The sequence below is a fragment of the Chaetodon auriga genome, chromosome 11 (assembly GCF_051107435.1).
Source record: "Chaetodon auriga isolate fChaAug3 chromosome 11, fChaAug3.hap1, whole genome shotgun sequence".
NCBI lineage: Eukaryota > Metazoa > Chordata > Actinopteri > Chaetodontiformes > Chaetodontidae > Chaetodon > Chaetodon auriga.
The window spans coordinates 4968384-4995026 of record NC_135084.1 but is presented as its reverse complement, the minus strand read 5'-3'; the positions used below and the strand labels follow the sequence as shown (position 1 = coordinate 4995026).

General features: G+C 42.0%; 1 protein-coding gene across 4 annotated transcripts in view; it reads right to left on the bottom strand.

The window, feature by feature from the left end:
- LOC143328094 (uncharacterized) overlaps positions 1-26643 on the bottom strand; it is a 420223-nt gene that overhangs the window by 184769 nt on the left and 208811 nt on the right. Inside the window, exon 1 of one of the 4 annotated variants that reach the window (XM_076743022.1) lies at positions 26142-26240. The exons of the other annotated variants lie outside the window; for them this stretch is intronic. Coding sequence (XP_076599137.1) covers positions 26142-26231 — 90 coding nt within the window. The 5' untranslated portion in view covers positions 26232-26240. Of the gene's footprint in view, positions 1-26141; positions 26241-26643 lie in introns of those variants that run through there. 4 annotated transcript variants of the gene reach the window in all.

The following is a 26643-nucleotide window of genomic DNA, read 5'->3' as shown; positions in this document are numbered from 1 at the left end:
GGCTCCCAACTTCTCCTGAGACCTTTAAGTGTTTGTTGACAGACTAACAGACTTTGGCTTGTTTAGCTTTCTCCACTCTCTAAAATCCAAAAGGTCACAATTCCTCCGCCAGCCGTACCCCCCTCGAAAGACGAAGAAGAAGAAGAAGAAAAAAACAAAACAAGACCTCAGGAAAATCCCCTTACGAGCGGACCTCGAGGGCTCTCAGGGAAACAAATAGAATCCCTGCTGCCACGGTTACCAAGTTTACCAACATGTCTCTATGGCTACAAATTACAAAATAGCTAGAAATGCGCCCCCCTCAGCTGGAGCAGCAAACAAAGAGGAAGAGGAATAGAACTTGCTGGTTTCCCTTGCTGAGTAGATTACCCTGCACTGGCATAAAAAAAGATTTCACTGGATATTTCTTTGGCTGAAAAATAAAGAGGCTACAGACTGAGATAACATGGTCCATATGGCACATCTGAGAGGTCACTGTCAGCATCACAACATGGGGCGAAGCAGTACAATGGAATTATCCTGCTCAACATGCATTATTCCCCTCGTTACAGCAAACGAGCAGTGTGCAACCCGTTATTTGGGGTCTCTATTGTTGCTGCGGTGCTGCTCATTATTATGGGGTGTCTGGTTCAGGCCATCAGAGAGGCTCTCGCCACTGAGGTCTCCGTGGAAATCGGCAAGCCCATCTCACTGCTTAGCAACCAAGCCCTGGGGCCTGTTTTGCACAGCTTAATTCAGATGAGAGTGCCACGCACAGGATTGGCTAAGCTCGACCCGCGCTCCCTCTCCCCCACTCTCTCTCGCTGACACACACACACACACACACACACACACACACACACAAGCACAAACACACAGTCACTATCTGGCCCTCCTTCGCTGCAGCCTTACCTAGTGTCTCTCCTCTGCTCTCTCACTATCTTTCTCTGCCTACATTGTTCTTCTGCTCACCTCAAGCTGACACGTGAGGTGTTCTACAGCACCAACGCAGGGTTGTCAGGTGTGGAGTAATTACTTTATTTGTATGGAGATTGATTAAAATCCTTAAATGTGTGAACATTTTTGACATGAGGTGCCATAGCGGCCACTGACGACCTCTTTTTAACACTTGGAAACTGTACATTGGTGTAAAGCAGCTCTCTTGTGCTTTAGTGTCACGCTGAAAGTCTCTTGTTACTGGATCTCGTGTCTGTTGGTCAGAGATAGATTTTAAAAAACTGTCAAAACTGAGTGGAATATCCTGACTTTTAGTCATTAGGGTTACACCTTGATTCCACCGGGCACAACTCTCTTCATACCCCACTGGGAGTGTTTTGCCTGCCCTAATTTGTTGACTTGCTCAGATTTTGTTGATTTGGCCATTTTTCCTTTTATTCCAATTTTTGTGCTTCTACCAATTGTAAGTAGGACATGTAAACTGACCTCTCATTCTCTATGCTGTTCCTGCATCTGACTTCCTGCCTGGCTCAATCTACTCTGTGCGGCGTGATGCAGCTTATGTCAAAAGTAGATGAGGCGTGGATTTTAAGTGACACAGAACCGCGATGTGGCATGTCTGCTGGAATCACAAGCATTGTTGGATATAGCTGTGATCAGCTCTGACGAAAGCTGGCCAGAACGCGACGCGACCGGTGGAATGAATCCATCAAGCTTCAAACACACTGTATCCTACACTTCCCACAGTGCAACATCTTCTAAAGGACCCTCCCCGCCTGCTAAACACCCATGCCTTCCAACCACCACCCGTACAGTTTTGCAATGCAGACTTTCTTTGATGATATCAACCCCCCCCCCCAGAGCTACAGTAAACATTAAACACCTGTTTTCAGAGGTTGGAGGTACTCTCCGCCATGAGTGGACCGAGAGACGCTGCGTGAACAGGATGGTTCATGTACAAAATTTTTGCTCTGATATTAATTTTTAGCTTTTCAGCACGTGGCACTGCTGCACAGAGGTGCAATAGTGACATGCATGAGGTATCTTAGATGCTGTAAAGACCCATGTGACGGAGCTGGAATAAGCCAAACCAGCAGAAAATAAACTTAACTCTGCATTGTCAATGTCCAATAACATTTCTACGATTTTCCTAATGAAGGTTAGTGAGGCAGTCACTACTGGGCCGTTTTTGCTTTTCCCTTACTCAACTGCTACTCCATTACTCACCTGTCAATTAAAGAGCATAGGCACTATGGTAACCTTTATTTGTCTGCTCAGCCATGATGGCTATCACTCCTTATGCTAACTTGGTTTTTCTTCCACTTGTTTTCGAGAATTTTTCCCAAAAGACTTGGCAGCAAGTAGAAAACCAGGCTAAAGGTTAAGTTACTAATGTGTTGTATCAGTACAGAAGACCAAAAAGATTTATGCATACGAAAATGTCAAAGCCAAAATGTTTTTATATAAAACCAGCACCATAAATAAAACACCTTTAAAGAGCTGAATTTTGCCTCCTTACCGCTCTCTCACCTTCCCTCTCTTATTTTCTCCTGCCCTCTTCTCTCCAGCTGTTTCCTCTTTATCTATCTCTATCTTTCTCCACCTCACTTCGTTAAGTGGGTGATAGTGGGACGAGCGAGGAATCGACAATGGCGGCTGTGACTCAGGCAGCCAGCTGCTGCAGTGTTGTGACGGTAATGAGGATAGGGTCAGTGTATATAGGCAGACTGAAGGACAGAGGCACACGCAGGAGGACGGAGAAGGGGAGAGAGAGAGAGAGAGAGAGAGAGAGAGAGAGAGAGAGAGAGACAGCAAAGCAGATGTGTAGAGGAGGTAAATCCGGGTTCATGCAGGGAGTGAAAGGGAGAGTGAAAAAGAGACAGGGAGAGAAGTGCAGAGATAGAAGTCGACAGAAGCCAGCTGATAGCAGAACTCTACAGGAGTGATAGCCTCGCAGCCAAAGTACTGAGCTAAGCAACTTTTTCTCTCGCTCAAGTGAGACGTTGTGGAACAGTACAAGTTGGAGGTTCATGTGAGGATGCCCGAAAGAGATGAGGAATTGTGTAATTTGTGTTAATGCTTTTAACAGGTTGCCGCATATTAACCATATCCGCCTACTGTATTGAACCCATTATTGTTTGTGCTTGTTTTCCTTATCTTCTGACATGACATAATCAGTACATGTTTTATACTGTTCTTTTCAGAATAAGGCTAAGCAGAGCCACCATTGAGCATGTGACTGGTACTGTGTATATCCTGAGGCAGGTTTAGGCGTCAAAAAGTTCACACAATCAAACAATTTGAAATTTTGATTTTTTTTTTTTTCTTCCTTTTTAGTATGAGTGGACAGTGCAGAATGTTGCTGTTCATGGATTTTATATACATTTTCTTTACACCCATATTGTTTTTCTTTTTCATATGGGATGAATATGTTTGGAGATTTTCACACCTGAGTTGTCATTATTCTTTGGCTGATGTAAACTTCTGTAGCCATGGATGCAGTGAGATACAGTAGCTGTGGCTGCTGTATATCTGATGCCTGTTTGTTTTTTTCTTTTTGTTCTTTTCTTTGAACCCATATTTCTTAAAATGTTGGTGAATCTACAGCCTGAAAATTCATGCTGCATTAGATACTTTCAGCTCCAGCTTGCAGTGTAACCATGGATGTACAGACAACAATCACCTTGATTACTTTTGAAATGGAAGAAAAAACAACCCAATCCAGAGTTATGACTCTGGGTTAAGTGAGGTAATGTGTGAACGAATAGGAAAGAGAGTCAGCATATCAGTCAGTACAGTAAAATGAATTGCGTCCTTTGTGGTTGTCTTTTAAACAGTACATCCTCTCCTATCCAAATTCAAATTCAAATTGCTTTATTGGCATGAACAAGGACATATTGTTGCCAAAGCAGAAGCAGGTTTACAACATTAAACATACCTATCCTCCCTATCCTCCTGTTGTTATAAATGGGCGCCTATGTTAATACTGATGATTTTTGTGCTTTTGTAAGGAACTCACAATCTGGCTCTTTTGTCCTTTGACCCCCATGAAGTCAGAAAGCCTCCTAACAATATAATACACACAATTCAGTCAGGAGAGACAAGTGAATGAAGTAAAGACAATTATTTTCTCTTGATTTTGTAATCAAGAGGTGTCTGCCCTGAGCAGCAGCAAACCCTGCATGGAGTCCAGACACTGGTGGTGGTGGTGGTGGTGGTGGTGGTGGCAGCTGATGAGGCTGATGAATTGAATCTGTGAAAACAGGGCGGTGATGGGGAGGTGGAGGGGCACACATAACAGAAGCATGAACGAACCAAGGCGGAGAAGGAGGAAAGAGGACGGCTCACAGTGAAGCTGTGTTGCAATGTTATTGGACAGACGTGACCAGCTGAAGCGAAAGTGAAAACACACGTGTCTACTGTCTGAAAGATTACTGACATGGTTTGACCAGAGTAGAGATGAAGGTTATTCTGCATTATCAGTTTTTACCTGTATTTTAGTGTTATGCTACTCGTTGGTTATGATGCTGGTTTCTGGTATGGAAACTATCTAGAGTTGCTGCAAAAAACTCTACAGGTTTCACTTTAATTTCTTGAATTAGTGTACCGTATCAGGGATCATATTTGACACCATCAAAAACCCTGAAAACTCTGATGAATGCATTTTGTTACTGGGTTTTTCAAGGTAAACCTTAATTCTACATTTATGAAATTCACCATGAATATTTAATGCAACAATTCACATCAAATTCTTCATTCAAATGGCCCTGCTTATTTGGAGAAATTTGCAATCCATACCACTTAAAACAGGCTAAAAGTGCCTGGAAAAGTGAAGTAGCACAAATTTGTGGTTCAAATGCAGTATGCAAGGATAAATGAGTCTATTATTTCTCTTATAATTTTATTTTTCAAGATGTAAGACAGCATAATGACATATAACCTAGAAAAAAAGAATGGAAGGGAAAAGCACACATGCGAAAAAAAAAGCTTAGAACTATTGAATCCAATATTAATAAAAGATAACATGCAAAATATATACACATTTATATACCCTCGAAAAAGTGTTTCCCTCATTCACCCCGAATCCCCCAACATTCCACCCGTTCATACGTTCCAGTTCATATTAATCACAAGCCTTTCTCTGACCTATTCTACCACTGACCTCTCTAATCCGCCTCACCACCAAAAGCAGCTCACACAAGTTGGATTTGCATATATCATTATGGAAAGGTGGATTTCAATAAATAAAGAGCTATAGGGTACAAGTGAAACAGACAATAGTAATTTCATAAGCATGATACCACTGAAAGGAGAGAAACACATTATCAGAATACACAGAAGTCTCTGGCCTTTACTTCATTACAATTTACCTGAATTACATATTATTTGAAACAACGGCACTCGCCAGCTCTTTTTATGTTAAATTCACAACTCTAATGTTCCAAAGCCCACCTTGATATCAGTTGTTACGTTTTATCTGAGAACTGTAAATGAGAATTTCTTCAGACATTTCTGACATTGGATAAGAATGTCGTCAATTGGGGTTATTGTACAAACAAACAAATCTGTCAGTAGCGAGCTGATTTGACTGTCAATTGTCAGCTAATTAAAGAACAAAGTAGCTTTTCATAATGTGTTGCATTGTTACAACACATCTAACAGAAAAAAAATGCAGGAAACATATCAGCTCACAAACTGTTTTGCAGTTTAGTGTCTCTGGTTTATTGCAGAAAAACATAGCATTTCACATAGTGTGTTACGCTGAGAAAAGGAGTGAAATGGAATGAGACAGTGGCGACACAGACTCCCACTACAGACACAGCGTTTAACATCTTCACGCATGGCAGCTCAATTACCTGAGTGTAATTGCAATAACTCCAATACCTCTGCAGTCATGCTTGACAGTTTCCAGACCAGGTCCTGTAATTGCAGGTTGATATATGCAACTGGAAATCAAAGGGGGCTAGCACGTTAACGAGAGAACAGCTAGGCTATGACTTCCACAGCGAAGCGGTGAATTGCTAATGCAATAAAAGGCCGGAGTTATTAGCAGAGTTGTGAATGGCAAATTGGTGTGAATGCCAAATCGTCAGGGTTAGTATTGAAAAAGATGGAAAGTTAAAAAGGGAACTGGAAGGGATGAGACAATGGATGGTGTTCAGCTGTGTCAGAGCAGGCTGTGTCTCATTGTAATGGGGCTTAAATACAATACAGAGCTGCTTTGCGCTTTAAAAACTCTCCACAGTCAGTAGCAAAGTGCAGGTTTAGTCCAGGGATCACAGTCATCTACCATGAAGGCCTGAAGTCTGTGTTTTCATTGTAGAAAGATTTAGCATGTCTTCCAGCAGAGAGGATGAACTGATGGATGGGATCCCCTGCTATAGTGATTAGTAAATTTAAACATTGCAGGTCCTTGAACTCAAAGGCTTCCCTATGCTTAAAACAAAGTGCCTAAGAATCGTCAAACAACTTGTCAAACTTTCTGATGCTAGAATCGGGATGTGTCTTTCTAAAAGTGACAAAGGCAGGATTTAAACTCCTCAAGCTCTATTATTGCTTTATTCTTCACACATTCTGTCATTTGTCACGCGTACAGTAAGGTGCAGCACCAACAATAGTTTAAGGAGAGACCGAAACTCCCTTATCCTCATTTGATGATTCACAGTTACTTTTTAAGAGTGTTCCGTAGTTTTCTGTCAGCTTCCTTAATGAACCATGGCTGGTGACAGCTTCAGCTCCTACGGCTCAATCATGAACTAGACAACATCAGGAACTGTCCTGGTAGCCCAGTCCCCTAAAACCAAAGTGCACCCAAATTTGGAGGACCTGTGCTTATTTTTCATAAGCACTTTAAAGACTTTTTTTCTATGTTTCCTGAAAAGCTGAAGTTCAAATAAGGTCATGAGATCATGTGAAATGGTTGACAGCTCCAGAACAACTACTAAATAGACATTGTGGTCAGATTATTTAACCAACTGCTGTTTCCAAAGCCAAAAATGAATTTTGAACCTCATCAAAAAGTCCATCTAGCGCTTGGCAGCCTGTAAACGTCATGTGATACGATCAGAAGCTGCAGAACATCGAGTAAATGGACACTGTGGTGCAACTATTTTCTCAAGAAGCTTCAGTTACTTTATTATTTTTGATCATTCTGAGCACACATGGCACATACTCTAAAATAAAGCTGGCTTTCATCAAAAACTTCAACACATACTTTTTGTCATATAGCAAACCAGATTGCATTATTCCAGCAGTCCAGCAAAGTATTTTCCTCTTATTGGCCCCTATACTCTGTCATGTACAGCCTGCTATGTGTAATGCACTTAGCATTACTGGCAGCACAAGGGCACACGCACAAAGCACGGACAGCAGTAGGTGAGGGGTGGGAGGTCCTGACAGCTTTTTTTTTTTTTTTTTGCCCCGGGCCATGTTAACACTCCTCCCTTAAACTTGCACCACTGTTTTCTTGTGCGTGCCAGATATTACAGCACCTTCTGAGAAAAGTTTACATCAGAAGGCTTCACCATGCACACTATAACTTTATGTTTCACCAAGTCATGAGAATTTCCTCATAAAAGCTGTACTGGACTTATCTGAGATACATCTTAGTCTTATAGTGTTTTCTTGGTTTTAGCCACAATTGGATTGTGTAGACTGCGCGATCCTATAATATCAACACAACCATTAGGTCTTGGTTGCTACCCAGTCTGTAGTTATTGTCTTAGATCATTTGCAGTAACAGCTGTCTTTATAATTTAGTTTTTCATTGCTTTGGCACTTTTGGGCCACTCGTGGTCAAGTTTGCTTTGGGACCAACATTTGGGTTAAAAAATGCAGAACAAACACTGCTTTTGATTGATTGACGGCTGCGGAGTCATGCGCGACCAGCCTGTATAAAAATCAGTAAAAGTTCCATCAAAAAGACCACACTTAGCGCTACCGCTCCACTTTAATGTGGTCTTAAGGAAACCTGAGACGATGTGCGGTTGAGCACGGCAAGCTAAAGGGCTTTGTGTGATTCCAGCATTCCTCCATATGTCTCGGAGCGGTCCAAAACCACAGGCCCTGACACAAGCAGCGGTTCCAGAGCCTTCTGCCAAGATCCACTGTGAGGAATATTCCTGTTCTTTATCCAAGAGCGCTCCATTAGGATTTATAGCGGGGGAACATAAAGTACTCCGATAGAATTCCTGTCCAGAAAAGGCCCAAACAGACAGACTTATGACAGCAGTAGTCCACCAAGGAAAGCACTGGACTTGAACAAAACACTTAGAAGCATTGGTTACCAACGCCGTGTTTATCAAAACATTCAGATCCCAAAAATATGTTGTGAAAATGTCAAACACTCTTGAGTTCAGTCAGCGGATCAAGTTATGCGGACTCCTTCGGAAAACTATGCTTTTGATATAATCTTGCCATTTTACTCACATTTGGATAAGGCAGTTGAAAGCCTGCCACAACACAGGCAGCAAGCACACCACACTAAGATAAAAACACCACAGTATCTCTGTCCATAAAATGACTCAACGACAACAACAACCTTGCAGAAATCATCACAGCTGTGTCCTAATTGTGACAACCGTAATTGTAGCCAACCAAAATACAAAAGCACAAGTACCATGAAGGATCGCGGACATCATAATCACACAAGAGCGACGGGAATACAATTGCTGCTCGGCCTCATAGTGGCAGTATCTTAAATTCCTACTTACTGAGGCCCCCCACAGCAATTACACTTCCTTAAACAGACTGTTAGGCGAGGGAGGGAGGAGGGGAGGACGAAGAAGTGTGGCAGCACGGTAGGAATAACTGTTGGTCGAGGAGCTAATAGGCATGGAATGATGACAGATATCATGGAGTGGACGCCACGCAATGACTGGGAAGGAATTAATAAGCAGGAATGGGTTAATAGTGCATTAAGAGCCAGCAGGAGAACGGCGGGAGAGAAGAGGGAGAAGCTTCTGAAGTCAGCTGTGAGTAATCACCCCATGGCAAGCCTTCGACGATTACCATAACAGAGCAATTGGACGTGAAAAATGGATAATAGTATGGACATAGAAGTGTGGAACTCTGTGTGTGTGTGCGTGTGTGTGTAGTGATGGCTGTTGGGGAGGAGTAAAATGCACAAATCCTACTGGCTCTCCAAATGTGAAAAGCAGAAGGTGTTATTAATTTCTCAAACAAAAACACACACGTAGCCATAGTTTGCTCATTTTAGTGTTTTCACCATATTCATTACGTTACAGAGATTAGGCTTCCACTCTGTTGTGTTCATCAGCACATGTGTTGTAATAAGACTGAATGATATGACCTAAAAGTTAGGCTATGTCAGGGAAAACATCCATATGCATGGATAGATTTGTTGCCTACTGATGAGTCAGTTAACGACTGCCATAGCTTACTTTGTTTATAAAGGGAGGGGAGGGAGGGGCAATGAATGTTGAGAGCACTGCATCCTGTATTTGTACGAAAACAGGTTTGCCAATGTTCTTCTAAGGAAAAATCTCATGGACCTTGACATTTACTCCACTTTCCATGATGGACCATCCATGAACTTTCCTTCAGCCAGGGCTGTAGCCAGATTTTATAAATACCTAAGGTCATGGTCATTTTTGACCAGAAACCAAACAGAAGGTCTTTCATTTCTTTTAATTGTTTGAGGTTGATTTAATTACTGATTTATTTGTTCAGCTCTTCAAACATACATGCCTTAAGTGTCATGAGTCACTGAGACCAACATGTAACCACTGCACACAGCGTGTGTAAACTAACAGGCAGACTGCATGAAATTGGCTGAGCACATTTATGCACAAATAAATACACTTTTGACTTAAGCCTTTTTCAGTTTTAACCCAATAGTCTTCGTCCAGCGCAAACTTCAGGACAAACCTTTTCCACAGCCCCATTAAGGCCCAGTCGTACCAGCATTTGAGACTAACATTTTGTGGTAAAATCAGGTTATTTCAATTGAATGGCCATATTCAGCATAATTGCTTGACGAGCAAAGTAAATAGACTTCAACTTTGCCGGCCAAGTGACAAGGCCGCTTGTGTTTCTTCTCTCTCTCTCTCACTCTCTCTATTTATCTATCTATATCTGTCTGTGGCAAGTGTCTAGTGTCCAGTGCGTATGGAAATAGAAGACGTTTCACAGCTATGGAGCAGGGAAATACAGAGAAATAGGGGTATAGGTGAAAATCGATATACCCTTGGCTTTACACCATTTGCTTCCAGTGTGTGTCAGAGAAGCGTGAGACATTTCATTTTGTGCGCTGATTCCTTTGGTCAGGCTATTATCCCCTCGATCCAAATACCTCCTCTAATCAAATGGACGTTCATCTGTGGGAAGAGAGAATATCCAGTCACTTGGATGTTCAGTCATTATGTGATAGCTCAATCATAATGTTAATTTTATGGGGGTATTATTGTACAGGCAGATGACTGTAACCGAACACGACTAGATAAAGGATCTCCAGTTATACATGTAGTTATCAGCAATGCTACCTTCACATTAAAGTCATTTGGCTGTCTTTTGTCTGTGTGTGAAATTGGGTGGGTGGAGAAAATGCAATGTATCCTATAATAACACACATTTGAGGCCTTGCATAATGTAATGAAGCAGATGAAATAGGAATTGCTTGTTTTTAATGCTATTTCTGTAAGTGGTCACCTGATTTGATCACTGATTAGTTGCAAAATGCCGATGTAGGGCAAGAAAAAAAAAAAAGTTACACAACTACTCAGATTCTTTTTTCTCACTTATGGATTCATCTTAACAAGACATCCACTGACTGGACACTTCAAGGACTTTGGGCTCTGCAGTGAGGAAGGTATCAATAATCAAAGGTTGTGGTAACAGTAACTAAGACACTGTGGAGCAACCTCTTAGGTCATCCCTCCAACATTCAAAGCAAATCATAGGCAGAGTAGGGAGCAGGTGCTGGTGTTAGTTTAAGGGTGTCGAGTCACACAGCCATGGGGAGATATGAAATGGTGACTGGGAGCTCACGCAGGGTTAACACATGAAAAAAGGTATAGTAAAAGCCCTCCAGGTAGCCCCTAAATTGTTAGAATAATGTTGCTTTTCTTACTTTTAACAATATTTTGCCAGGGCAGTATTTCAGTAATACCTTGCTTCACAGACCCACACAGAAAAGAGTGTTGTGGGTTCTGTTGGTCACAGAGGCTCAAAGGGGACCTCCCAAATCTCAACAATGTGCGTACATCAAGCAAGTTGACAAATGCAACAAAACTAGCTGATGACATAGTGCCCCTCATGTCTAAAACTCTAAGAAAGACTCAAATCGGTATATTTGCAATTTAATGAGGAAAAGACAACAATGAGGCGCTATCAAGGCCAGCTTAGTGTTAACTCTCCAGTTCCACACATCTGCGGACCCATCACTATTCAGGCGTGAGACACCAGCGGGAAAAGAACCTGCTTGTTGAGCTTGATAGCCTATCCTTGACCTTGGAAATGGCAGATGACAAAAATTAAAAAATAAAATAAAAACACTCAAATCCAATTACTGGCATATTCAAAAATAAATAACAATAAGAGCTCAACTTTCAACGTGGACAAGGAGTCCTAAAACTCTAAAAAGCTCCAAATAATGGCAAGCTGGAACATCTACACTTGCATGACGACCATGTGAACTTCATCTGCTGGTGAAGACTGTGACAGTCAGAAGCTCCATTAACACGTGAGTAAGTAGATCTTGATTAGAGGTTGTTTTGTCTGATGCTATTTCAGTGGTTAATAATGAATTATCCAATTCAATTTGTTAGCTAGCATTGATGAGAGTTCTTAAAAATGCTCAAAATAATGGAGGATTTGCATGTCCTCACACTTTGCATGTTTAGATTGCAAACATTGAAAAGAATTAATTGGAAGTGCAAAAACTGAACATAATTTCCAGGAACCTTGATATGAATTTACAGTTAAATATGGGCTATTTTCTGGGAAATTACAGGAAACTATGGGACCAAATAAAGCATTACCAATTTTACTTCCTTCGGTTAGTGGAAGCGTTTAGCAGCTAGAGACATAGATATATTGGCAGGAGTTTATGGAGCTAAAATAACACTCATGAGATGTTGTAGTGTGTCTACTTGATCTGTAAATAAGGCTAACACATTAATGGTAGTCCTTTTGCCCCCTAGTGGTCAAAATCGCTTTATGCAGCTTTAAATACTCTAAAAGCTCTTAGGTTGATACTAGTGGACTGGTGGACCTGAATGTTACATCAAGATTATGATAAATTTTTTAGGGAAAGTTAAACTGTGGTGAAAACAAGTGGAAACATTTTAGGAATTAATTGAACTCCATCAAGTAACATTATAGCATAGAAAATTCAGCAATTCAACCCCTATGACATGGCAGAATGTGAATCTTTTTTATCTGAACTCAGCCTTTGTTGGAGAGTTTGTCAAGTTCAAAAACACTGAGTGGACGTCCAAGACTACACTAATAGAACCGGGATTCTTATACCCCTTTTGTGCTGGATGCCCTCCCACCCAGGGAAGAGCGTCTAACCCATTGCTTTTTTTTTTTTTTTTTTTTTTTTGGTTTGTACTTAGGTCATAAAGATCACAAGTCACTATCTGTGAGTATCCCTGACTGCAAATTGCCTGCTTAAGCACAAGTGCAGCAAGGAAAAACAATACAGTGCAAAGAACTCGAAAGGAAAGGAGTCAGCCAGAAGTCACAATAGTTATGTAACCTTCCACCCTGTTGTCTAGTGCCAAACCAACTCTTACAATACACAAAATGCTGCATTGGCTGCCAACCCCTCAAAATCAAACTCCAAACCATTACTTTTAAGTAACAAAGACAGTGGAAAATACAGTAGCAAAAAGCCATGAAGTGGAACAAAAGAAGGTTTGCAGATACCAATGAAATAAATCACACATGCCTACTGCTCATTAGCCACATTGACCTTACATAAAGGCATCTTATTTTCAATTATTTCTCTGGATTCGCTTTTTTGAAGCCTGATGAGTCACTGGCTGTTCTGCTCTCGGTCTGTCCGGTGTCGCCCACGCCGTCGCATTAAGACCCCGACTCCAAACACCGAGCAGGTGGCGGAGAACATTAGGTGGCCATGGATCACGTAACACCACAAACAGCATCACATTTTCATTAATTACGTAAGGATATGGACAATGAAGCCAACAGAATGCAGGGCAGCAGAGTTAGAGGGTGAAAGCGTCTCAGTCTGCCTGCATCTGTGTGTAGGTGTACGTCTGTGTGCATGAGGTCAGGTGTGTGTGTGTCAGCAGTCAATTTAGAAACCTTTGCTTACGGGTTGCATGTGTGTCTTGCCTCGCTGTATGTCTCAGTGTTCAGTTAGTTAAGTTTTCCTCTGCCTGTGTTTGCATGTTTCTGAGTGTGTGTGTCTCTCAGAATGTGTGTGTGTGTGTCTATGTGTTTATACCTATATGGGTGGCTGCTATGGTCACACTGTGCAGTATGTGTGTGCCTGTGTCCCTGCGAGTGTGTGGGCCTGGAAATAGCTGCGGCAGCTGTAATGTTACTGTAATGCCATGTGTGGTCCTACAGGGGCCAGATAACCAGGTGGCTAACACATACAGCAATATTAAGCACAAACACACATACACACACTGATGGAACTAAACCTCTGAAGGCCTTATTTCAGGCCTGGGCCACGGGTAGAGCATGGGCCCACTGGCAGTGCCCCTCTCCTGCGTAAAAGCCCAGACCCAGACAGTCTGGCAGCAAGCAGCCACTGGGCCTTACACATGCCAAATGAAGAGCGCTGAGAGGCTCACTGTGTGTGTGAGAACTCCCCTTTCTCTGGTCACCACATGCTCTGATCAGCACTTGTGAGAATTTGGGAGATTTGTACCAAGTTGCAGAGTTGTCTACATGAAGCATATTGTGGCCGGCTCAAACAAAAGCTTGTTGTTAGCCAAGAAAAAAAAAAAAAAAAAAAAAGAGTTCAAAGACTGTGTGGTAGTGTGTGTGTGTGTGTGTGTGTGTGTGTGTGTGTGTGTGTTTGCGTCGACAGATGTCGAGTACATGTTTGTCCCTTGTGTACAAGGATGGGAATTTCTGTCTTACCTGAGGCTGCTGTGCAGCTGTCCTGAGCTGATCGCTGTCCCTTCCCACAGACACCGAGTGTGTGAGTTGGTATGAGAGTTGGTGTGTGTGTGTGTCTGGGTGTGTGCATGTGTGGGACCAGCAGTGTGTACTCTGCTCCTGTTTAGCTGTAAAATGTAGCTGTGGACTTATGGTGGAGACTACGCTTCTTGCTTCCGTAATGTCTGTTATCTTTAACGCATGTGTGTAAAAATTTGGAATATTTTTTTGAATTGTTTCCTTTGTGATGCATCTTTCATGTATGTGGCACAATGTTAACCATGTGCAAAACAAGTTTCAGAGAAATCTGACATGAAAGTGTGATCTATATATCTAATCTAAATATTAAATATTACCTAAACAAATATTACAGTGTGTACGTTGCACTGTACATACAGTCAAGACTGCGGAAAGCTATCAGCATGGAGCTATGAACTACTGTCAGATGATCTGCATGAACAACAAAGTTGAACCAGGATATTGGTCTGTAAACTTTTACAATTTATCATTATTACTGACTGCAGTGATAAACTGAATAAAAAAAAATAGTGCTACTAAATATTTACAATGCATCAATCAATTTTAATTACTGAAGCTACAGGTAATTTAATAAAATAAAACAGGAATGATTTTGGTGTGTTCTTATAAAATTCATGTTGACTGAACTGTTGCCAAGGAGCTCATTGTATTCTCTTCAAAAGTATATATAAAAAAAGAGGAAGATGAGAACAGCAGTATTAAAGACAGAGAGAAATGTACAAACACATAAGTTGAAGAGAGCCATAGAAATAAAGTGAGTCAGACAAAAGGATAGAAAATAAAAAAAGAAATAAGGGGACCAGGAAACATGAAATGGTGTAAGGACAGGAGGGGGTCTTCTCTGTGTCTCCCTCCCCCCATAACAGAATGATAATATTTTTAAAGAAGGGCTAAAAAGCTACATGTCTTTGGATTTACAGCCCGGCTATCAGTAGCCACAAGCTCTGGCGCGAGACAGCGTGACAGGTGTACGTTTCAGCAACTTAAACAGGGCGGATTAAGCCACTAGTGGCTCCTCTTCATATGCATTCCTTATGGGAGTTAAGGCCATTTGAAATGCAGGGCCAAAGGCAAGATTACCGGCTCATAGGCCCATGGAGAGAGGTGTGCTGCAACTAAAAGCCTGGATTTGAATAATTGTGGCAGGGCTTAGCGCCCGGAATCAGCACAGAACAGAACCAATGGATTATTACACACACACACACACTCACATATACACACTCACACCAACTTTGGAAGGCTTTGACTTGTCTGACTCAATAACTCACAGTATCACCATATGTGTGTGTGTAAATGTGTTGTTGGTAAGGGGATGGTTTGTGTCATATCTGTCTCCATGCCATAATGCAAACACATGTGACTGATGTTCTGCTGCTCTACTGTTTATTATCCACATACAGCGTCTCTCTCTGTGCGTGTGTGTGTGTGTGTGTGTGTGTGTGTGTGTGTGTGTGTGTGACAGCTCATACTTCTACGAGCCCGAACTTGTGCTTGCATGTGTGCATTCATGTGTGAGTGCACGTGTGTGTATAAACAAGTGTGTATTCATCGTGTGAACAGTTGTATTTGTGCACATTTGCTTCTGTGTGAGTGTGTGTTAGTGTGTTCGGTGGAATGCCACCACCTAAACACAGCAGAGCCACTGTTCCAGCGCTGTACGCTTTGACACTGGTTGAAGGCTTAGCGGCGCTCAAGGTGCCAGACAGACCGACAGACAGACGAACGGAGGGAGGGGAAGGGATGATGAGGAGCTGCAAGAAAAAAAAAAGAAAGAGTAGTGGAAAGAATGGATAATGAAGGTAAGGATGAGAGGTGGTCCCATATGAGTGGTGGAGAGATAGGGAGGGTAGAGGTTCAATGTATTCAATCTGTTTTAAAAGGAAGAGAGAGGGAGCAGGGCTGCAGGTATGAAAGGGTGGGTTACACCTCTGGGAGGAGGGGGAGTTACACAGAGAAACACACTTCATGGCTACAATGACACAATCTTCGAGCAGTGAAATGTTTAGTCGATTAATTGACCTTTTTCACTGCAGACATTTTGTCATGTCACAGCAGGGGAGGCACAGGTGTAATTTTTCACATTAAAAATGACTGCATTCCATCTAGGTGAGCTACTTCCAGGGGCCTGGTACTGTGCATCCTGGCTCACTGGCATTAACTGAGCCATTGTTAATGAAAATTGTTTCCCCTGTGTTTTTTTGACAGGACAAAATGTCGGCCATGAAAAGGTTTTATTGATTAGGTGACTGACAGGAGGCAGCAATGTAGATTAATATTTAAATCGGCTTTTTATGCAAAAATGACCCAAATTCTCTTGCAACAGCTGAAATGTGAACATTTCCTGCTTTACTTAGTCTTCTATGACAGTAAGATGAATATCCTTAGAAAAGCTCTAAGTCGACCAATCATAGACAAAATGATTTAAATATGTCGACTTGTTCTTTGGGAAATTATGATGGGCATTTTTTTACTGTTATAATTATCCAATTAGTCAAGGAAATAATCACCAGATTTATCAATAATGACAATAACCGTCCTAATGTCATCTCTGGAAAAGTCTTTTGGGGTTGTTGCTTTTTTTCTCATCATCATTTTCTAAAATTAATGTGCAAAAAATAAGCTCTTTCCCCCTTTGTATCGGTAGCAATGTTCCAGAAACTCATGACACTGATCCACAATGAAAACAATTATAATTGAGTATTAAAAATAGATTTATGTTACATCTAATCGCAGCAGCACCTCTATAAACATGAGCCCATAGACCCCCGGACACAAATGTGCTCCTAGTCTTTTTAAACAACATTTTGCAGAGCCGTGTTGTTTGTAGCCTTTTATCATACAAAATAATGAAGGACATTATCACCAGTTCTATAGAAAACCATCAAATTTGTGAGGCTGGTTATATTTTATAAAAGCAGAGCTTTTTCTGAGCATCAAATGTATTTAAATGGTTTTTCTAATTTGTAACATAGATATACTACAGCCTATGTATGCACTTTGCAGAAAAAACATATTAAATATCAGGTAAGACTCAGTGTCTGCAGATACTCTCTGAAAAGACTGGATTGGAAAGAGAAGCAAAAAGAAAGAGCTGGGGCATCCCTACTATTGGCCAAGCCCTTCGACTTTCCGAGGAGATGTTAATAACAGTCAGTTCAAACACTGGCTCTGGATCAGGGGCCCCCTGCCACCTTGGGCCTGGTCCTGCAACTGGTAGACCCATTCATGACTACAAAGCCTGGGCAGATGGCCAATGTCCAACAACGTAGCAGCAAAGCTCATTTCACTTTGAAAATACATTCTAACGACATAAAGAAATAAATAAATAGTAGTAAAGCTGCTTTGGAAGCTGCTTTGAACTGAACTTTCAGACATATTTAGGTCCTGATTCCACATTATAATCCAGCTAGCACCTAATGCAACTCTTTTTAAGTTGTACTTCAAAGTTATATTTACATCTTAAAACAGCTGGTCAAGTTTTGCTGCAGGAGGACGAGATCATCACATGAGGCCAAATAACACAAGAGGAAAGAGACAGCCGAGAACAACGTGACAAAACTGAGTTCATATAGTATGTAAGTATGTATATACAGTATGCAAAAGCAAGAAAAAGAATACAGAGCAAAGGAAACTGTTAGGAAGTCAATTTGATGTGTCAATGATCGAATCTTACCCAGGCGGACTCGAGTGCTGAGACCCCAGAACCCCAACATATGCAAAACAGCCGCGTGTCCTCACTTTTTAAATGGTGTGAGCGACACTTTGAATAGAGGCAGCATCAACACCTGCTGCCGCAGCTCGACCAAGGAGAGTTGGGGAGACAAGAGGGCAAACACCAATTGTAACACTCCAAAGCTGTTCTGACACACCCCTGCACATACAGGTACACACACACACATACAAATAACAAAAAACAACAAAAGATTATTTTCCTCAGCTGATTCCAAACAGGTTTGATGAGTAAGGCTCAAAACAGATCAAACCTGTTATAATCACTACTGGCCCATAACACACTACTCTTTTCCCAAAAGCATCTTAAAGCTAAGATGATCTTTGTCCCATTCTAAGACACTGGCATTTATTCTGCAGGGAAGATCTAACATGGAAATGTAGGATCCAGTGTTTTTGAAGCTTGATCTGAAGTAAAATTAAGCATTTGTTCTCTTTTTTCATCTGTCTCTCATGAGTCTCCCAACTTCAAAGAAGTGCAGCAGCAAATCTCTGGAGTGTCCCTTTAGTTCAACAACTCACAGGGGACTTTTATGAAGAATGGTCAAATCAAAGTGGCTGAGACTTGACGTTTACGCTCTTGAATGGGTCACAATGGCACTTAAATTTCCCATCATGCCACTCAGTGGGGTCTTTCATTGGACACGCCTGTGTCCCAAATGTTCTTTCAAAGCCCACATGTCCAGTTTGTAATGCAGACCTTGTTTTTTCCATTTTAGGACAATTTTCTCAAACTTTGGAACGCTTCCTCCGGGGCTACTGACAAGCCTCTTTTACTGTGTCTGACCGAGTACAGGAGCTTGTTACTGGTTAGGTTCGGGTAAGGCAAGTAATTTGTTAGTGTGAAAAACAGTACTATGGTACTAGCCAGTGTGTAGTTAAGTTTGAACCTCAGCACTGCTACTGCACTCCTTTCTTCCTCTGTAGGCTCATCTTCATGTCTCTGGTCTGGTAGCCAGAACACTCAAACCAGTTAACTGAATGTAGGCTTGTTCTCCAGATGTATAAACAATATATAATAATGGGATAACGGTCAGTTTCACCAAGGCAAGGTACCATTTCAGTATATTTCCTAGTATTTCTGGGGCTGGGGCAGTCAGTTAGATCCAATGTGGTCTGTAATTCTTTCCATCTTTCCTTCCATCCCCTGCTGTTTTATTGTGTCTGTGGGAAGTTTCAGCTAAGTTTGATATCACCTCCAGATCACAAAAACATGCGATGGCTAAAAAATCTAATGTGTGCCCTATATGCTTTGAGTTGGTCAAACATACCGAAACTCATAGACGTCAAATTATTTCTTGTCCCCGAAATGTGAAAAGCTGACTTTCCCTATAAACAACATCTCGGAGCTCCCGTGCTATTTGCAACACAACTATAAGCACCGCAAATAGTCTCACCAATTGGCTAGGTGCCTTTCTCTGGGACCCTGTCAGACACTGAAGTCAGGTAAATCCATAAAAGCTGGAATAATACTGAATAGTAATATGTGAAAGAAAGAACATGATTTGAGATTGAAATGAGATAAAGAAGATGAGCAAAATCACTCATTTCTTACCCTGGCAGATGAGCCCAAGGGGATCTTTGATGAGAAGGCCTATTTCAATTCTACAATGGGAGAGATGGAGACTTGCACCTATTGTGTGAAGTATGAGGGGCACCATCCACCCCCCCCCAAAATGGGCCATTTTTTATTAAGGTGTGACTGTGCTGTCCCTCTTCTTATTTTGGAGAGGATGATGGTGTGGTCGTCTCTCTCGTCTCTCCACTGGACGCTGTCTTTTTCACAGCTCCCCAGACGGAGTCATGTAAATCTATCAAGTCATCTGAGAGAAGCACAGACTTTGGGTGTGATAATGACTTACAGAAGACTACCAATGGGGAGTGGATGTGCCTGACTCACACACATGCATGCACATGAATACACACAGATGTACCATCCACACCTCTCTACTCCATAGTAGCTGTGCAATCTCCACACTCATCTCAGCCCTCACCCCCCCCCAACCCCCACCCCCATACTGTGCCAGCTGCAGATTGAGGTGGCAGCACCCGTCATAATGCAGTGGAGGGGGGCTGCTGGATGGCATTGCCAGTCCTGCTGGAAGCCCGGGTACCCAGCCTGAGCTCCAGGTCTCAGTGGGTAGCTACGAGGAATGGGCCAGCCAGGGTGGTAATAGAGTAAATAACTCAAATGAGGCAGAGTGTGAATTACTTCTCTGATGGGCTGGAGGGGTTCCTGCTGTGAATCCGACCAGGGGGTCCAGCTAGGAAGAGCCTCGAAAATGTGGGGAAATGGGTCCTGGATGTGACGACGTAGCAGGGGTAGTATGTCAGTGGGGATGGGGTGTGTGAGTGCGTTTAATACAGGTGATGATGGAGGGGAAAAATTGCTTGAGGCAACTCTGCCGCAGCAGGTTTGGACGAACTGCAGCAGCCCAGGGGATGGACGGTTGGACAGACAGAGAGATACTTACACAGATACGTCATGTCCTAAATATTCACTTTTTGGAGTTTGTCGGTCCTTTTCTGACCTTTTTTCTGGTCTCCTGTATTTCCGTGTATTTAAATTCCTCAAAACTCACTCTTCTGTGACATTCAGTACAATTCAAAAAATCTCATGGGCTATGGACCATATGTAGATATTCTGAGGATGAACAGGACCTGTAGCCCTGTGAAGCCCAGATTCCGAGCACAAAAGAAACTTCAATGCCAATGGATGATTGAAAACCACTTCAAAAATGAACCTGCAACCTTGGGCTTCAAAGGGAAGCATATTGCATGAACTAATACAACCAGAAAAATATATGAATACATTTTGCTTCATTAGATGACCTCGAAGTAGGCTACATGGTCATTTCTATTCTGCGCCGACCCTCAAGTTCACAGATGCCTCTGAGCCACCGATGGGCAAACAAAGACTTCAATGACAGTCCCTCAGAGTAGGAAGACTCTACTTATCATTTCAAAGGGACAGCCCCCTTCACCCTACCAACTCAATACCAATGGACAGTGTGCACTTGCAGAACAAAAAAAGTCCAGTTGAAAACTCCGGTCTTACAATGGAAGACATGGACTCTGCCATCTGTTTGTAGTGTGTTTGACTGGGGGGAGTGACATGAGTTTGTGACCAGTGGCTTCCCTGTTTGTGATCTTGTCCTGACCTTCCGCATCATCCATAATGTATTGGAAACGGTTTGCAAAAAGGTATGAAAGTTAAATCAGAGAGAAATTGTTGGCTTGTCTCGCAGCAGCAGTGCACTCTTGACAGGCAAATCTTTAATCTGTGTTTAGGAGGAGGGTGCGTAAAGGAAGGCTGGATGTCAGTTTAGGGACGGCAAAGGCAACAGCGTTTCAGAAAAATGCTGCTGTGATCTTGCAAAAAGCCTGCGAGCTGACATTGAAGTTGGTGAGCAGTCGACTGACCTTACTCCCCACCTCTTTCACAACCCTCACCCTTCATTCTCCAGTCCCGCTTTCCCCCATTAGAGGAACCTCTTCGACTCTCCATGGAACTTTTCTGCATGTAACTTTCTCTCCTGCACAGCAGAATCTCTCACCTTACCAAAGAACTGTCTTCTGGCTGCAAAGCACAGCTGGACAAGACAGCAGAGACCCAGGGGATGAAAAAAAAAAAAAAAAAAAAACCCTCACAATAGAATCTACACACAGACGCCCCACTAAACCACCACATAAAGTTCTAACAGTGATAGCTTGCCTGCCTAGTTGTTAGATCCGTTCTCTCCTGGTCTCAAATTGAATACGGACTTCTACATTGGAAGTTTGCTTAAATGGAGCTCAGGTGGTGGTTGCAAAGCCTCCGGTAAGAGAGAGTTCTACTGAGGGAATATATTTCTTTGTTTGGTTGGATTTCAGGTGGATAGGCAGTAAGCCATGTAGTACGCAGGTATATCCGGAAGATATGAGATTCATAAAGTCCCAGTTGATGTGGGTAGCTGTGTTTGGGTTTCCTTTGTGTGGGTGCATGTGTGTGTCAGTGTGTGTGCATACAAATGCAGGTTGAATTTGAATGGAGATACAGGGAGAATCATGCTAATTCTCTCTTGTACACAAACAAGAAGGTGAACACGCTCATGCAAGGTGCAATTTGTGGGCGTCAAGGGCTTGGGCAGGGATGAGGAGGGAGGTGGAAGGAAACTTGCTCACTTGGAAAACTGCATTTATGCCATCTTCTTGCAGCAATTTTGGTAGCGCTGCACATCTCACAGCAACAGGGAGCCATTGTGGGCACTTATACAAATATAGCAAATGATAACTGTTCTTCTTTACCTCATTACTTATCCATTGGTTACAGTGTAAAAAGCTGTTTTTGTTCTATTGTCAATGTGACAGCTGGTAGCCATTTTGACTCCCTCGACCTGTCTCAGTGACAAACTCACAAACATGATGCAGACAATGAAAATATGTATGGATACCTGAAAATCCTCTAAATAACTGAATCATTCATTCTTTGTGTACTATTTTGAATACATTGAACACTATTAAATAGTTATTTTGTAAAGTACTGTGAACGAAATATTGAGGAATTCAAATATTGTTCCTGTTTTATTTTAAAGTCCAATAACTTTTATACTGTCATGTGTTCATGGTTTAGCGTGCATATTCATACAGCATGTGAAAACAAAGACTTTTAAGTCACTTTCTTGCCTTATAATGTAGATTTTCTTAATTTCTTTTTTGTAGAAAATAATCCAAGGTACAAACAATAGGGATAAACTGCCATAACTGACTTCAATCATTAACTAAATTGAAAAAGTATGGAGTTGACAATAAAATTCCACTGCACAAAAGGCAACATTTATGAAGAGGATATTCCCTTTTTTTCTTGCAGGGCTTTGTCAAAGTAAAAAGTGGTGAGAAACTATAAAGTTCTTCCAGCTGACAGGACTGATGTGAAGAAAAGGACATTCGACAAGGACACCTGTAAACAATCAGTCCTGTGCTTTCTGATAGATCTGAGGGTCAGATGTGGATTGTATTTACCTTCCCGCACTCCCAGGAAATGGCTGCTGCTCACCCTCTAATGTAATTACAGTTGTTTGCCTGCCGTTGTATCTATGAATGTCTGTTTGTCACCAACACTTTTTTCCATACAAACTAACGCCAAATATCCTCTGCTTAATGGTGATTGAAATATGGGTGCTGCCTGTCTCGGAAACCACTTAATGTCAACATGTCAGAGGTATCAGGGGGGAACTAAGTCCAAAACTACTGGACTGTCAAATCATAAACGCCATGGGGAACAGATTTCTCAGGGATCTGCAGGCGATGAAAAGAATCAGCAGAGGTTTTGACAGGGATTTCATTTGGCATCGCTCATGTCTCCAAATTAATCCCGCCACAAAATTATGGTTTCCTTTCATCCCCAAAGTCCCATTTCCATGGCTACAGTGTAGGGGAATCTCAAGGAGGGGAGGGTGGTTGGAAGTAAAAAAGAAAAGAGAAAGGAGAGATGCGTTGTTCTTTGATTTGATTTAACGTTTCAACTTAGACAAGAAGAAAAAAAAAGGCAAAATCTAATCTTAACAAAGAGCAAATTACATTTTTTAACAGAGGTTTCATTGTTTTATGCAAACGGGGGAACGGGGAGAAAAGAGTTGCACTGACAAAGAAATTCAGTGGCTGGCTCGTAATTAAGCTACAAGTTAAGACATTTTAATTACTCCTGTTTTTTTCTGTCTCTTTTTGCCTCTGATGAAGATGGTGCTGCAGTGAGCAGGGAAATGGACCATTAACTATCTGGAAAAGCAGATAGAGGCTGAGTAAAGCACATTTTGACTCACTTCTTAGCTGTGGACTCATGCATGAATCCTTCCAAGGATATTGTTTGGGCACTTTTTCAAAAGCTTAACTATTGTGTTTCACGTTTATTTATTAATCCTGTTTAATAGAAACCTGTGTTGCATGTTTGATTTCCAGAAAAATACCACAACAAAGATTCTCAATAGAAAGCGACTGCGGTCAAGAGATTCATAACAGCTGTAAGGAGAACAGAAATCCCTTTTTCTATACATGCTGGTCGTCGTCCAAAAGCTTCCCATGAATCTGTGGTTCACTTTGTCACCATAATGAGGTCTCAAAACCAACAATGGTTTGTCAGAGAGCACCAAAGCAACTGCTGCTGCAGAGGCTGCTTGCTGGCCCTTCTCTTGACCACTGGCTGGCTGCTCAAACTGACCATCTGTGGTTGTGGCTGTGCAGAGGGCAGCTGACCTGTTATTACTGCTCCAAGCAAAGAAACGAGATGCTTGACCAGATGACATTCCAGCTGCCCAAAGACAATGAAACTGTACAATTCAGAAGGTTTTCTGATGAACTTTTTTTCACCTGGAGCTGTAGCCGTTTAAATGTGTATGAAGTACGTTCATGGCATTTGGGATTTTGAGGTTTGTTCTGATTTTTATGAACTCCCAAAAAATCCTGAAAATATTTTTTGTGGTGTCTGACTTTCCATCTTACATCCAGTTGGTTCCAAATAGGGCTGATTTCTTCTATTTCGATCAACACCGACACAGCCACAGCCATGAAACAGTTTTGCATTTGCTAGCGGTTTACACATGTAACTGAGACTGAAAGGAGCTTTTTAGGTCCAAAACGCTTCTGAGTGCACAGCGGTATTGTCACTGGACATATCCAGTGTAGACATTGACGGAGGACTGCTGTTCTGCTGATGTGCTTGTTTCACAATACAAGCCAGTTTAAAGAATATTCCACCAATGTAGCATTTCACTTGTATAACACTGTTGGACTCGTAATGGAAAGTTAAAAAACAAAAAGACTCAAAATTGATACAGGACAACCAGAGATATTGTTGTTTTTTTTCCCCCCACACATTCTTCCTCCTTGCCAAATGCTGGCAACTGCATTACCCACAACGCAATTCAACCAACGACAATTCGGTTGGAGGTTTGGATGTGTTATGCTCATAGTGGCTAATGTAGCTTCATGCTGCTAGCCTAAAGCAGGAATGAGGAGAGGTCAACAGAGGTCTGGTGAGCTCTGATGCAGCCTTTTTGAACATTTTTTTAGTAACAACAAGTAAAATACTACTTCAGCAATATCAAAACAAACTCATTACTGTTTATAACAAACGATTTGACAAAAATTCTGTCTAATTCTAAAATTAGTCTCAGGAGACCAACTGGCGGCTAAAATGATACTGTCAAAATTCCAATGTTTTGTTCAGCCTGTCCTCACCAGAGAAGCAACCGTAGCCAACCTGCAAGCGGGTTATTACGACCCATATTTGTTAGTGGGCGACCATTAGTGGCCATTGTAATTATGACGTAGTATAAAGAGCAAGAACATCCACATTTGCGGGAAGGTGGGGTGGATGGATGGGTCAAACAAACATAGGACTCACCCAGGAGATGGCTGTTTGTGTCCCGTGTGAAACTGAGAGTCAACCCATTTAATGTTACTTCACATACGTTCCAGTATCTTGCTCTTTTCTGACACCTAACCAAGTAGTTTTCTGTTGTCTCAACCTAACCATAAAGTAATAAAGTGGTTTTGGTTCCTAAACCTAAGCAAAGTGCATGTGTTTCACAACATTAATGACATGAAGATGAAGGCCCAGTACAACAAAGGTGGTACTCTCCAACAGTGATAAACATTGTATTGGTGGCCACTGACAGTCAACCTTTTCAGTGATGAGGATGTGTTGATTTGTTAATGTGATACTGCTACAAATAGCACCCTTAAATCTTTCACACCGGTATTCTTTGTGTGTACTGAGATGTAACTCAGAAGACTCATTAAAAAGACACTTTCGGGCCGTGACCAATTTAATTTAGACTTTCTGTCACCCCTGCTCTTTCTATCTCTCTACCCAATAATACATTTAAGACTCACAGATGTAGACAAAGCGGTGGTGGTGCTGCTGATGAACTCACCTCTCTTTCTTTTTACTTTTAACTTGTCTACCTTGCTCTCTCTCAGATTTGTAGCAACCGGTCATATTACTTCCTCCACATTACGGACATCAGACACAACAGTCATCTTCCATTGGAAGTCATGCCCATAGTCATCTCCAAATCCTGCTCTACAGCTGAGCCCATAACAGACCCACACACACATGCACACACACACATACATAACACACACTTCCTACTCCCAGATTCTCTTTCTCTGAATAAAGCCTACAACTCTCAGAGGGAGGCAAGGAGGGAGAGGGGGGAAAAAAAAGATAAGAAGAGATAGAATGACAATTAGAAAGAGACCGAGAAAGAGAGGGACAAGTGTGTGTGTATGGGTGTGTGCGTAAAAAGGAGCGGCTGTGATGCATACTAATGACATCATTACACCCACCCACCCACCCTGAAATGTTTACTGCCCAGCAAGTTTCTCCTCGCCACCATACCAATGCTCCACCCCGACCTCTGCCATCCATCCATCCAGCCGTCCATTTGCTTTGATCCTTTTATTTCCATCATCTCTACTTCTTGTCCTTTTTTTCTCTTCTGCTGAAATGCAGACAAGACAATGAGGCTAATTTTGGTGTATTTACCCAAAATCCCAAGCTCTGCTGGCAGTAATTCTACTCGTGCTGTGCTCGCTGCATGGGAGTGTGTGTGCATGCCTCTGCATATGTGTGTGTGTGTGTGTGTGTGTGTGTGTGTGTGTGCATGTGCGTGGGTGAGTGGGTGGTTCTCCCCTCAGTGTAGTCGCTCTTTTTTCCTGGCACTGAACTTGACCCTGTGCGACCCCTCTATAATGAATGAATTGAAAACATCTCCCTTTGGAATGCTGTGTGTGAACAGAGGAGGCCATAGCTGCCTTCACCGCCTCTACTCTGTGTGTGTGTGTGTGTGTGTGTGT